This window comes from Natator depressus, chromosome 25 (genome assembly GCF_965152275.1).
Source record: "Natator depressus isolate rNatDep1 chromosome 25, rNatDep2.hap1, whole genome shotgun sequence".
NCBI classification, from domain to species: Eukaryota; Metazoa; Chordata; order Testudines; family Cheloniidae; genus Natator; species Natator depressus.
Genome location: NC_134258.1, coordinates 14,769,947 through 14,784,840, shown reverse-complemented (window position 1 = coordinate 14,784,840; position 14,894 = coordinate 14,769,947). Strand labels below are relative to the sequence as shown.

The window sequence follows — 14,894 nt, the reverse complement described above, 5'->3', positions numbered from 1 at the left end:
AGATGGTTAGTGGTGTCTATACTCTAGCTATTTTTTCCTAATTTTTTTTCTACTGTAAATGCTATATGTAGTTAGTGTTAGGATTAGTGTTGAATTTCATTTGGGAAACTTTTTATATTGCTTTAGTTTCCCAATATTGGGACTTCAGTCCTTATGGCTGATCAGAAATCTCCTGATTTCAAATATCTCTCATGTGACCCAACTATTTCCCTTAATGATGGTCTTTCTAAGTGCCTTTTGTGTAGGTGAGGGACACATCATGAACAAATGCTCTATTTGTTTACTTCAAAATTGAATTTGAAGCTGTTCGTGCTAGTTAAATATGAGACCAGCATTGTATCTGGGTATGCTGGATCCCCCAGGTTTGGAACTGTCTTCTTCAAAAAGTGCACCAGCAGCTACCATGCCTTGGGCGTGTCTGACTCTTCTATTCTTTTGGCAAAGGTTCTGGCTCCAAAATCTTCATCAAAAATGGGTAGGAGACATCATCATTCCTGCAGGGAATGTAAGATCACCTTTTCATGGAGCCTCAAAGAAAGGATAGAAATCTTCTCACCCATCTCTAAGGGTAGTTCAGGGCATAAATGTAGTTCCTCTGACACCCTAAAGCATGTCTGTATTCTTTGGTACTTACAAAGAGTAGCCCCTTGTGCAGGCTGTGAGTGAAAAATCTCAAACTTCTTTCTAAATTACATACATCTCTGCCAGAAAGACTGGTGATGCCAGTTAATGATGGTCTTTAGGGACCAGCTCAGCTAAACTCTGGCCCCAATACATCCTACCAAGAGTGTGCAAAGTGTCATCCTTCTTTGAACTAAATACTGCAGTTCTGACCCTTCAAAAGGTAGATTGTTAGTAGCATTTTAAACCTCACATAGGATACTGGAAGATTGTAACCAAGACGCACACCTCGTTGTGGCAAGTGTCATTGAATGTGTGCAGTATTCAGTATGTCTACTGCCACTTGTAGTGAGGTTTTAGCTGCTAATTGTGATTAAAGATTTTAATTTATTCTCTGGACTCTTGTGGTACTTTATCAGGGATCTCCATGACCCTTTGCCAGGAAAGGTATTTGGAGAGGAGTGTTTGATAATTAGAATTCCTCATTTGAAGACTGTCCGGGGATAGCTTTTCCTTCCAAATATGTCAATTCACTTAAGTCTCTTCCTTTGGGGTAGATTTGGAGCTTTATTTTGTACACTCCTGAGCTGGTGTGACCACAAAAGAAGCCATTTGTAAAAAATTGCTTGGTGTGTATGCTTCTCAACTGAAGAGGAAACAACAGACCGCAATCACAGTCAAGACAGCTGTCATATCTTTATTCCTGCTCTTGTCAGAGTCCAGCTGAGTCTCCAAGAAAGAAGCAACACTTCCACAAGATGTGTCCTTGAGCTTTTTCTTTGGGTGCTACTTTGCATCCAAACAAGCAACAGATTTGACAGTCTTGTCAAGAGCTTTTCTGAACCAGACCCTCTGATTTATTTTTCTGAAACCTGGAACAATATTACAGCAGGACAATGGGTCCTTGAGGTTATTCAGACTGGACATTCCATTCAGTTCCTGACCGTTCCTACCTCTCGCCCAGCTTCCCTGTCTCTTTTCAGGGACCGCTCTCAAGAGGATTCTGCAACCAGGGCTTGAATCTCTTGTCTCTCAGAGCATAGAGAAGATTTCTCTTCAGTTCAGGGAAAAGGGTGTTTATTCTCAGTTTTTCCTGATGCCTTGAAAAAAGAGAGGTTAGAGTGTAATTCTGGATCTGAGAAGAATCAAACTCATTTGACCATTCATATTCAGTGTGTTGCCCCGAACCTCAATAATCTTTTCCCTAGATCCACAAGACTGCTTTACAGCTCTTGACGTCCAGAACCTGTTTCCATATTTCAGTCCAACCTGCTCTTAGAAAACATTTGCAGTTTGTAGTGGGAACACAACAATTCCAATGCACAGTTCTCCCATTTGCCTGCAGCTGCAAAATGCAAAATTCACAAAATGCCTTGTGGTCATGGTGACATTTCTCAAAAAGCAGAACATTTCCATTTATACTTATCTTGGCAGCAGGCTGATTCCAGGTACCCCTCCTCAGCTAGCCTCAAGCAACATTTATTATATTCAGGTACCTGCCAAACTGGTGCTCAGGATAACTGGGGAGAAATATCTTTTGATGCCATCAAAGAAGGTACATCGTTGCTGTGGTGGAATCTACTTACCACAGTTCAGGTTCAAAGTAGTGACAAAAATTATAAATGAGTTACAGTGCATCCCTCAAATGTCTATAAGATAGTGTCTAAAGAATTCTAGGCACATGGCATCATGCACATTCTTCGCTCCCCATGCCAGACTTCAACTTCATTGTATTCAGAGCTGGTTGAAGTTGATACTCGCTCCAGAGAAGTACCCTATAGACATGCCTTTGAGGGTTCATCAACACTTACTTTCTTCTCTATACTAGTGGAAAAATCCGATTCATATGTGCAAAGGTGTTCCATTGTTGCCTTCTCTTTCCACATTAACACTGATGATGCGTGCTTCCAGTCTGGGTTGGGGAGTACACTTAAATCATCAGTTGTAGGCTCTCTGGTCAAGAGACAGATCTTGTCCTCTCAGAAAGCATGTGTAGCTTTCTACCTCTAATCCAAGGCAAATTGATACTGGTGATGACAGAAAACACCACTGTAGTATTCTGTATAAATTGGCAGAGAGGATCCAGGTAATCCTCTGTCAGGAAGGGATCCAGCTATGGAATTGGTGCATCATGCACTGCTCAGGACTGAACTCCCTTGCAGATTGGCTGAACCAGCCATTTTCTTCTGACCACAAATGGTCAGAAGAAAGAACTCAGTTACTCAACAGCTCTTATTCAACAGATCTTCCAGAAGTGGAGTCACCCAACCATAGACTAGTTTTGCCTTAGAGATGAACACACAATGCAACACCATTTGCTCGAGAGGGTGCTGAATTCAAGGATCTCTACTGGATGCTTTTCTAATGGTTTTGGGGTCTGATGAACCCCAACCCATTGATTCCTTTAATATCGTATACATTGAGAAAGCTTGGACAGAATGCTGTAACGTTGATATTAATAGCACCAGTTTGGCCCAGACAGTTCTGGTTTCCAAACCTCCTGAGAGTTATTGTAGGGACTCCAAACGTGTTGTGTCTAGTCTCAGGTTTGATCTCCCAAAATGACAGGCAGACCTTTCATCCAGACCCAGTGTCTCTGCACTGTACATCTTGAATGCTTGCTGCCTAGCTGAAGTGGAGAAGTCTTGTTCCAGGGATGTCCTGACCATTTTGAATAATAGTTCAAGGACTATATAGGAAGGACTCCACAAGGACACAATGTCAAAAGGAAAAGATTTACCATCTGGACAGAATAACATCACACCTCACTCTCCCTAACAGACATTCTTTTAATTTTAGGTGACCTGCTCTTGTTAAAATCATCTGGACTTTCAGTTAGTTCTATAAAAGTTCAACCTGTGGTTATATCTGCTTATAATCCTCAGATTCAAAACCACACAGGTAGAGCCACACAATGTGAACACAACAGGATTCAGGTTGGTTCGGAAAACAACCCAACTCCCTCAGGCTCAGGTCAAGTGGGTGAGGATCTGGGGTCAGGGTTTAAAATTAGGCCTGAGTAGACCTCTATGCATAGTCTTTACACATCCAACCGTGTCTAGATCTCTGAAGGGATTAGTACTCCCTCTGATTAGAGAATCCTCTCCTTTGTAGGATCTTAATGTGTGATATTAGTTGGTGTTATGGGTCCTCCATTTGAACAGTTATCTGTGTTCATTACATCATCTTTCCATGAAAACATTGTTTTTGGTGGCTGTTAATTCTGCTTGTTGTGTGAGAGAAATTCAAGTTTTAATGGCAGGCTCACCATACACTATTTTTCATAGGGATAAGGTCTCTCTCTAGGTAGGAAGTTTGGATGGGATCTAAAGTAATATCTAATTTTCATGTTAATTAGACTATTCATGCACTTGTTTTCTTTCTGAAACCTCATGCCAGTGATTCTGAAAGAAAATTACTCTTTAGATTTTTCTAAGAGCTTTATTTGCATTTAGATAGAATTAAGCCATTCAGAGTCTCTTCTAGATTATTCATAGCCTATGCCCAGGCTGTACTATCAGACTGTTCTCAAATAGGTAAACTTGATTCCCCTGACAAGTCTAAAGGTTACCCGGCTTGAGTTCATGCTGCATCTGTGGCTTCCTTTAGAAATGTCCCCATCGCCGAAATCTGTAGGGCTATCACCTGGGGTTCAATTCACATGTTCAAAAAACACTATGCTATTGGGGAGGTGTCCCAAGCAGATGTTTGCTTTGGCAGAGTGGTCCTTCAGTCATTATTTGGTTAAGATTCTGATTACCCATCTCCTCACACAGGGTTACTGTACAAGTCTCAAGAATGGAATACATGTAGACAGTTGCTTGAAGAAGGAAAGACCATGTTTAACTTACAATAACTGGTGTATTTTGAGATGTGTTTTTATGTGTATTCCATGACCTGTTGGCCTTCCTTGCTATTTCGGAGTATCCATTATCATTTGAATTCTGGTTGGCTAAGGAGCTGAGGCAGTTGGCCCCACACCATCCTTTTATACCTTCATGAGTGGGGAGCATGAGAACAGCTGGGGCATGGGCCGGTTGGCACTGCTGGCCAAAAGGCTCCAGTCTCTGGTGCATGGGGCATGTGTGAACCCAAGATTGGACTACGTGTAGACAACACATCTCAAACACTATTTATTGTAAGGTGAGTAACATCCTCCTTTGTACTGAAGGTCCTATTGGGAATGAGAGTGGGTCTTTTAAAACACTTATGTTCTTGGTAGAAGGGCATTGAGACAGTTTTGCTCTATTACAGTGAAGTTGGTTGAGTGTTGACTTAACTGTGGGATAACCAGCAGCAGCCATTGCAGGGCAGAACTTTTAAAATGGAAGAGGCTGAGGTGAATAATAAATACAAATACAAGACAAATGTAAATTTTTATAGTGGTGAAAACTAGTAAATAGTAGCAATAATGAGCAATTAAAATTTAGTAATTTTTCCTGCATGGAGCTCACTGAAGGTAGTGTTGGTAAAATCACAGATACATCAACGCCTTCTAACAAGCTCATTTTAAGACTGTTCTGGTATCAAAGGGGATGATTGAAGAATAAGGGAAGAAATCACTTTCACTGCTAAGTACAGCAAATAGGTTCTCAACTCTTCCATCCTCTGCAGATTGAGTTGCATTCTTAAGGAATGGGAAGCGCAGACCACTTGCTTCACAGTTGCTAAACAGCTAGCATAGTTTTTGTGCCTTTTTGACAATAAAATTTCTACAGTTGAGATTAGATCTGAATTGTCTGATACATTTGTCAGATTAATTGCTTCAAACAAAACAGTTGAGAGATCTGGGTTAACTGGGTCTGTGGAAAACTGTTGGTTCTCATAGAGTGCTCACCATTAAGGGACAAGTAGATTTGTTTTCTGATAAGATTTGGATTTTATCATATCAGTGTGCATGCTTATTATTGAGAGTGAATTCACTGTTTTGTGAAACTGAGCAACCTGAGAGTGCTGTCTAGAGCCAGACATAATACAAGCAGGGCCTGTGTCGTTTTCTCCCTCAGTTATGATTATCCTCTGGTGAATTTGCGCATACTCAGAACTGTTCAGGACACCTGGTCACATTATTACAGTTTTATCTGAGTATCCCTTGATAGTAATCCTTTTCAGCTTTTTAGGAGGAAACAAATTGCTTGCCTTCACATAAATGTCTTTGTTCAACCCCATAGTCTTTGTTGTAGGCATTTAAAGGTAGGACCACAGGTCCCATTTTTCATTTCCGAAGAAAGGGAAAACAAACATGTGAACACTGAGCTTTGGGGATGCCAGATTTGTTGTGGCATTTCCAAACCTCATTCTCTGAAATCCTAGGATTCTGAGAGAATGGCTTAAGGATCCGTTTGTGAGTGAAAATGAAAGATCTGTTGATGTACATGCTACCGTGCTTCTAGTCCAAGGATCGAACATTCTTTAAACAACTGTTCATTGCCAATCTAGGAATGCCCGTCTTACTTTTCGGAAAGTAGAACAGCTAAGCTGTCACATTTAAATGATCCCAGCCTGCACTTGGTCAGTCTAGCAGAGGGATGTGGTGGCACTGTGACATCAGATCTGACTTTGCTGTGCAAAAGCAGTACCGAAGTCAAGGAGAAATGCCTGAAAATGGAGTTAGTAAACTGGTAAATATGATTTGGATGCAAGATTTTCTATCTTGAAAAGAAAGCCAGTCACTTAAAACTTTGTTAAAAGGCAGGTTCTGTTAATCAAAAGTGGTTAAGGACATACAGTTCTCTGGAAAGAGAAGGAATAACAGTGAAAATAAGATGACTTAATTTCATGTGCAAAGGTTTCTTTTTTTCCTTTATCTCTTTACAAAAACTATTATTGGTTAGATGAACATGTAGAACATGCTGAAATGTTTTTCAGGTAGTGTGTTGTCATTTAACATTTGAACATGTTTCCTGCATTCTCTGAAACTGTGCTGTTTGTGTCACATTGTTCACTCTCATACAAGTCTCTTATCGTTCTTTTTGCGGATACAGACTAACATGGCTGCTACTCTGAAACCTGACATTCTGGACATAAGAGCTATCTGCAGCTTGTCTAAAGAGCCTTTTCCAGTGTTAAGAAACTGGCACCCTGACAATAAGAGGATTTCCTACGCAGTATAAAATTACAATTTAGGCTGAATAATTCTGTTCAAGGACAAATGCCGAAAACTTTGCAAGCTTTGTTAAACAAATACATATATTTTAAATGAGAGTGATTTTGTTACGTATATATCTGAGCTCTTTGAACTCGTATCTAATTTTGGCATTAGCATGGTCAAACATCAGATTAATGTAAGTTTTTTTAAATTCTAGCTCTTTAGTAGGTGAGATAAATACCTTATGGTTTCACATAATTTATTGATATAAACTTGCATGTGGTCACTGTGATTACAAAGCTGACTTTCTATCATTTGTCAAGCAGAATTGGCAACCTGTCATCTTCAATCTTACTCTTCATAGTTAAACTTATTCATGAGCTGGTGTCAATTTTCCTTTCACACTGTTTGGAATGGAAGCTGTTCTCAGTGATGTCTGAAATTAAGCACAATTGAATGAAATGAATGTTGTTTTTTAAAGTATCTCTCCTAGTTGCAATCATCCTTTTTTTCTTATTTCTTTAGTTACAATTACAGAAAACACAGTATTTGCAGTTGGGACAGAGTCGTGGCCAGTACTATGGAGGGTCACTGCCAAATGTGAATCAGATTGGGAACAGTGCCATGGACTTGCCTTTCCAGGTGAGCTTCAGCTGCTGTTTATACATTTTAAATCAGAGCTGTGACTTTCTTCAACTGGAGACTGTACAATAAAGGCTGATAACAGGCCCAGAGCACAGAATCGTAACCTCTGCAGATCAGCGTAACTGTATTAAGATTTATCAGTCCTAAAGAATCTAATTTTAAAGTATAAAAAGCGCATAGTGCTTTGTGGAAAAATATATATGTTACCAAGAAGTTGATTGATACAATTCTGCTGCGCTCTGGTTGTGGACATCTTTCACAATTGGTGCCACATAAGTGCATGCTGCCAAAGAGTAACTCTGCTTTATGAATGATTATAGTGCCCATGTGCATCTGCATGGTACTGTTCAGAGGCAAGGGCCTTCGTTTTCAGTTTTTATTTGTTTAAAATTTCCTGGGAATTTATTGGTGCTTATTACAAAAATTAAAAAAAAAAAAACGGTAAAAACCAGTTCAAAAAATTGACTTCACAGTTTCTTGGGTAAATATTGGGGAGTAGGAGGAAAGGAAAAGAGCAACAAATAAAGACAGGTAAGCATATTGAAAGTATAAGCAGTTTAATGCTGTGGTTTATTTCATGGACTGTACATCAACAGTACATACACACACATATGCATGCGCATGCATATATCTGCCATGACATTGCCTTACTTTAAAAGACAGCCTTGCCTCTAGACATAAACTAAAGCGCATCTACTTAATGTACTGGGGGGAGGGATAGCTCAGTGGTTTGAGCATTGGCCTGCTAAATCCGGGGTTGTGAGTTCAATCCTGGAGAGGGCCATTTAGCAATCTGGGGCAAAAGTTGGGGATTGGCCCTACTTTGAGCAGGGGTTTGGACTAGATGACCTCCTGAGGTCTCTTCCCACCCTGATATTCTATGATTTTGTGATTCTATTAGATTTTTTTAACATAGTGAGTATTTTTACATACTTGAGTGGTCCATAATTTGGTCAAAATTGGCAAAAACCATGTAATTGTTTTTGTTTTTTTTTTACTAAAAACTTTTACAAAAGCTAAGGGCCTTATTCACAGTGTGACCAGTATTGGACTTACGATGGGACCCGTTCCCAAAGGGGTGACAGTCTAAAGGCGCAAGTGGAAACACACTGGACAAAATAATCCCGGCCACAGAATAAGATGGGGGTGGGAGGTGAGTCTATTACAGCGTGAATATTTTGTGGAATTGGGTGCATATTCTTGGCACCTTTTTTTGGGTGGGGGCGAGTAAAATGCTTTAATCAAATGTCCTGTGGCTAAACGTTAGCTTGAGAGTAGGCTCCATTCTTCAATATGGCTGAGGTTTTTACTGAGGTTTTGTTATGCTCTGGCTAATTTTTGAAATGACTCCTTTATCTAGATTAGTTTTCTCATGATGCCTGAAACTGGTGGCTTGTTTCATTTCATTATTTGTGGTTTATATACTAAATCTGCTTAGCTTGCTCCTGTATTAAAAGACATTGTCAGAACAATCCAAGTTATGCATTTTTTTGCCCGTTACTGATTAATATCCCATATTACTAAAATGGAAAACTTTTAAAATCTCATTTAATTTTCTCTGTTTAGGTTGCTTGTGTTCTGTGTATTTAAAAGTTTTACATAATGTCAGTTGCTACAGTTTCTAAGTGCTCTGCTCCTGTCTTTCCTAGACTAGGGTAATAATTTCCCAACTCCAAGGAACAAAAACTCTTCCATCCTCCCCAGAACCAATCCTCTGCCCTCTTTTCACCCCTCGAGCTCAAGCTCTGCAGAATTCCTTCCCAGGGTCTTCTCCATGCAGGCCCGGCTAAATTCCCTCTAAGCCGCTCAGCTGCTTATTAAGCCCCGCGCAGGGGCTCAGTCCTGTGGTGGGGAGGGGCGCCCCTCCCCACAGACCTGCCCCGGACTTGCCACAGCCAGCCGGGGAGAGGAGCCTCTCCCTTGGCCTAGCCCAGCCCCGTCAGAGCTGCCAGGGCTGGGGGAGAGGCGCCTTTCCCCTGGCCCCGAGCTGCTGCCGCAAGAGAGGGCTGGGGTGGGGGTGGGGGGGTCCTCTCTCCCCACCACAGCCCCGGGGCAGCCTGCACTCCTCTCATCCCTGGTGGTGTAATGACAAGATGGCTCTGTGGTTTGGCAGACGGACAATATGCTGTATTTGTAGGACCTGAATGAAGGAGCAAATTTAGGATTTTCCAAACAGATGGCGCAAAGGGATTCAGCAAAGCTGTTACGGTTGGCAAGGAGTTGAGGAGTGCCCAGTTTTTCCCACGTGGTTCACGGACAGCCCTTGATGTACGAGTGGAGGCTGAGCATTCTGTTCTCGCACTTATGCAGCTTTGTACTGTGATAATGTAGAGGATTTCGAGTGAGATTGCTTGGAAGTCTTGTCTGCAGCAGCTTCGGGTTCTGGGAAACCTGTTGCCAAATAGTAAAAGTTCTAGTGGCATATACTTTGTTCTAATGCATAAGATCCATAGAGTGGAGTTGACAGGACTAGTTGTCTTCCCAATCTAAATGAAACTTTTAGAAAGTAAATTCAATTTTAAAATGTTTGTTGCTTTAATCATCTTTTTTAGCAACATGAGAAGGAAATTTCTTGTTTTGATATTTTTATTTTGTCAGTGTCTCTTAAGATAATTATGATGCTGATGAGAGGGGGTGAAAAAAATGCCTTGAGAGAGACATTTCCTACAGAGCATCAAGTGAATGTTAGGAATCTGAAATAAGAATTCAGTGTACTCAATGAATTCCCTTCCTGCATCTTTTGCCTTCATGGTTAAGTTTAAGCTCCATTTGTCAGCATGTTCCTTCTGGATGCATGCTGCATGATACACCAGGAGTAACTTATGCACTAGTTAGCAGTAGGTTCATAGATTACTCTACTCATTTCTGTCATTCCTGGTGTTTCAAAGATGGGGCAGGACTTAAAGGCTGGAAAAATAGTGCAAATTTAGGAAATCTGTTGCCGTCTGCCTCCCCCTATTACTAAACTCTCTTTTGGGAGGTAGTTTCCAGTGCTTCTCCATTCCAGATATAGTGTGATCTGTCTAGTATATGAAAATTACATTTAAGGAAAAAGTTACATTGTCCAAATGATGATTGGCTGGTGTACCCGTAGCTATTAGGTTTATTTTTAGTGCATACAGAATCAGGCCTAGCTGTGATATATTGATTCTGTCCAGGTGGTTTCTGCATGTATTTTTCTGTTGATAACTTTTTATCTCCCTTAGACTCCTTTTCAGTCATCTGGACTGGATACAAGTAGGACAACTCGGCATCATGGTCTGGTGGACAGAGTTTATCGTGACAGAAACCGCCTTGGGTCACCACACCGGCGTCCGCTGTCTGTGGATAAACACGGAAGGCAGATATCCTTTGATTTATGGTGTGGCATTAAAATGTTGCCTTCGTCAGCACTGTTCATATTTAAAGTTTGTTTTACAAATTGTTTTAAATAAATGAACAGATAAACCCCAAGCATTGTAGAGCGCGAGTGTGGATTATAATGGGGGACTCCTGAGTTCCATTCTGGTTTTGCCACTGATTCATTTTGAGACTTTGGGCATAAGAACATGCCGACTCAGATTAGAAATCCACCCAGTCTCACATCCTGTCTCTGACAGTGAATCGTGTCAAAGGACGGTGCAAAAAACCCCATAATGGATGAACTGTCTTGCTTGCAGGGGACGTTTCTTCTGAACTCTGGACAGTTAATATCTCCTGTTCTGAAGCATTATCCAGTGTAATGTAACTGGATAGTCTGCTTATTGCTATATGGATGTCTGATCTTTCACAAATCCTAATACTTTGCTTCTCTGTATCTCAGATTCCTCAGCTGTAAAGAGGGGACAATAATACATACTTAGTTCCCAGAGCTGTTGAGAGGCTTAGGTAGTGCCTTGAGATCCTTTAGTGAAAAATACAACAGAAGTGCAAAATGGCAGTGTTGGTGGGTCTGACTCCTGTTTCAAAACTGAGCAGAACCAGGACTGAATTTTTTGCAGGTGATTTCTTTCCATTTCTATTACAAGCTGACTCATATGAGTTCAGCGTCTGCCAAGCACTATTTCTTGCTGACTTTCATAAAACAGAATTAGCTTATTGCTGTTGACTAGCTTTAAAAGTGCCAGTGTCAGAGTGGTTATTGGAAATGAGGGTGATCCTCCTGTTACTCAAAAGTGACAACTGCTGGCCAGTTGAGTGGCATTATGTGATCTCTCTCTTTAGAGGAAAGTTGTGATACAACCTGTATACACGGAGGGAGTAGTATTAGTGTATGTATGATGGGAGGAGAGATGTGTAGTTGGAATAAAGTGTATCTGAAGCTATAGGTTGAATTGAGTCCTACTGGCAAGGCGCCATATTTCATGACCCACCCCGACTTGTCTGAGACGACTTCAGCCTGTGTGTGTGTGTGTGTGTATTGGTGGGTAGCAGGGAGAGGGGATCATTTTGACAATAGTGTGTGTGGCTAGGGAAAATGTAGGATTATATGGGAGGAGGTCAAGAAAAACGTTTGAGAAGAAGGTGGAGAGTGATTACCCCTTCATTGGACTGTTCAGAATGACTCCCTGTATACCATTCCACCCCAGTAGGTATAAGCATTTTTTGTTTATGTATTGTCAGGCTTGAATTTTTAAGTAGGAACACCCTTTCCTACAGCACCTACAAAGCCACCATTAACATGCATATTTTGTTTGAAATGTCATGCCAAAATCAGCATTTCCTCCACAAAGAAATGCTCTTTGCTTTTCTCACTAGAGTGTATTGGCTCTGACAAAGTAACTTAAATTATTCCTTGTTCAAAGCTTTCAAATGGGCCTGTTATTTAAACAAGAAGCTCCTGGTTTTCTCCCCCTTAACTAAATGAATCACGTGGACAGTTGTCCATATGGCACTGTGTATCTGTCGCCTCCATCGGATACAAGCTGGAGAAGGTTAGTGGCATAATTCCATGTGCATTGGTATTTGGTCCAAAGACTTAGATCCTGTGACAACCCTTAGAAGTGCAAGAAACATTTGTTTTTCCCCGTGGCAGCTTACAGTACTTAGGGTAATCTGGATTGCCATGTGTCTTTTTTTTTTTTAAACTGAATCTAGAACTTAATGTTTTTTCAACTCTGTATGGATTCTTTTAAGAGTGTTTTTTAAACTTAAAGTATGCCAGTGCATAATTAGATTTTGAGATATAAAGTTTCCCAGGTTTACGTCTGTAGAAGGGTAAGATGCTCAGAATTACTGAGGTAGAAAATCTTAGGTTTTTACCACTACATTAGAAGTGGGGCTGGTCTTTCTTCACAAGCAATCAGTGAGCAAAGAATGTGTAGTCATTTGTCCCCACCGTCGTGCCCCTTGCACCACAGTTGGGACCAAGAAGTGCCTGTGTGGTATGCTGTGCTTTCCAGTTTGAGGACGCTACATCATGCAAGAGTGGCAGAGTAGAGGACTGGGATCCTGGGACTCCCACAGTTTAATTCTGGCTCTATAACAGGCTACTTGTATGTTCCTTGGCAAGTCAGTTTCCCTTTCTGTAAAATGTGGGTAATATCTTCCTCGCAGAGACGCTGTGACGCTTAAGCAATGTTTATAAATTGCTCTCAACTCCAAAAGTGCTGCTGCTTATTTTGAGACTGTACGCTGCCCCAGTGGTACCAGCGAGAGCACACCCCAGAGAGTTTTCTATCTGTAGCGATTCATTTGTTCATCTTTGATGTTCCTCCTAAACTCTGTTGTGTTGTTGAAACAGTTACTCTATAAACCTGTAATAAATTCAGTTCTGTAAAGTTATCTGATCGTTTCATGGAGAAATCTTGCCCAGCATAATCCCAGTGTAATATTTTACAATTACAAAGTGGTATTTCAGGTTTATTTTAATTTGCTGAATTTCCCATGTGACTAAGGGGATTGTTATCCTATAAGCATCCTTAGTTTAAAAAGCTAACAGGTTTCTTTGCTTTCTTGCCAGGACCAATTCAGATTCTGCCTTGCATCAAAGTACAATGACCCCAGCTCAACAAGAGTCCTTTTCAGGAGGGTCACAAGACATGCAGCAAAAAAGAGGTAAACTCTGTGGGGGAGAGGGGTGGGAAATGGAAAATCCATTTCAGAACTTGATATCATTAAAAAATTGTTTTTCCCGTATAAGTGAGACTGCAGGAATTATCAAAATGTGGTTGGTGCCGGAGAAAAGTGCCTCAATGACAGTTCTGGAGACTGAAATCCAAAAGAAGTAGAGCATTATCAGCGATAGAGCAGGCTTCTCATCCTCTATCCTGCCATTTTACTTCAGCCTTGTTTGGCATGGCCCATCTTCAAGAGTGAGAAGGTAGTTTAGATTTCCTGGACCAGCCAGTCCATGATTTGTATGCTGGCACTACTTTCGGGGCTTCCAACTAGCTCCAGTTTGTAGTGATGGTTTGCATTATGGACATGTTTTAGAACTGGGACTGAGATCCCTATGTTGTTTAACATTGAGCAATCATTTGGTGGCAACAAGTTTTTGGGTACCAGAGGTCACAGTGAGAGCTCTTTTCACAAAGAGAATGTATTCCAGACGATTTTAACCAAGTTTTAATACCCTATGGTATCAATAGTACTGGTAACTGTTGGGGAAAATTGCTGTAATTGACAAGGTTTATTTTGGGCATTTCATTTAGTTTGTTACTTGTTGATTGATGACTACTGGCTTGTGACAAACATTCCAAGTTGGCAGTCTCATAAAATATTAAAACAAGTGGCAAACAAAATCAAATTCTTTAAATTAATTCTGGCTTCAGAATCTTAGGACTGCTACATTTCCTTTCCAGTAAATTAATCCAACAGATTTCAAGGGCTTTCCTCCAGTGACCAGCCTTACCTCAAAATATAAAACTTCCAGTGTTCAGATTGAAAAACACATGACTGTTAACACTTATTGTTCAATGTGCAAGCTCTTAACTCTAAATATTACCTAGGTTCAGATAGTCTGATTCTCCCCTTGGGCAGGTGTTGGGGATCATGACAATAGTAAAACTACCTGGGCCTTTTGGTAAATATTTAGGGGTGGCTTTGGTAACTTTCACTTTCCATTTTTTAAATTAGCCGTTGTAAGCTACTTTTTCAAAATTTGTCAAATAGCTATGATGGAAACCTGATTCAAATATGGCACTACAGAGGGATCTTCTCCAGTTCTTGTGGGTAGCAAATAATCAATGTCTTATACCTCAGTACCAATGTTTAGAAATAATAGGTTGGTGCTTTTAATGTCACTACTGACAGGTAGCAGTAACCATTAAACACCACTACTGATTTTTGGTGCCCTCTACTGGTTTTTGCTTCTATTACCAGTTCCAAAATATATTGGAGGCCCTTTAATCTATGCAGTGAGATTTACAGATGCATCTAAAATGACTTTGTTTTAGTCCTTGAAGAAATACACAGTAATACTGATATATAACAGTCAAGTACACACATTCTCCATTGTAACTTCTATTATGTACTCTTTACACCACGATATAAATAACCTTTTACAAAGTACTACAAATTTATACAGTGCTTTTCAAACGTAGGCTCTGGTCCTGCAGTC

At 40.5% G+C, this 14,894-nt stretch overlaps 1 protein-coding gene across 4 annotated transcripts in view; it reads left to right on the top strand.

Moving 5' to 3' along the window:
- The window catches only part of CRTC1 (CREB regulated transcription coactivator 1), an 83,046-nt gene that overhangs the window by 26,985 nt on the left and 41,167 nt on the right, over positions 1 to 14,894 (top strand). For all 4 annotated transcript variants that reach the window (XR_012636298.1, XM_074939613.1, XM_074939612.1 and 1 more), the window contains exons 2-5: positions 7,235 to 7,351; positions 10,561 to 10,698; positions 12,206 to 12,267; positions 13,296 to 13,390. Coding sequence is in view for 3 of the 4 variants with exons in the window: in XM_074939613.1 (XP_074795714.1) it covers positions 7,235 to 7,351; positions 10,561 to 10,698; positions 12,206 to 12,267; positions 13,296 to 13,390 (412 nt within the window). In the remaining variant the exon portion in view is untranslated. The remainder of the gene's footprint in view (positions 1 to 7,234; positions 7,352 to 10,560; positions 10,699 to 12,205; positions 12,268 to 13,295; positions 13,391 to 14,894) is intronic.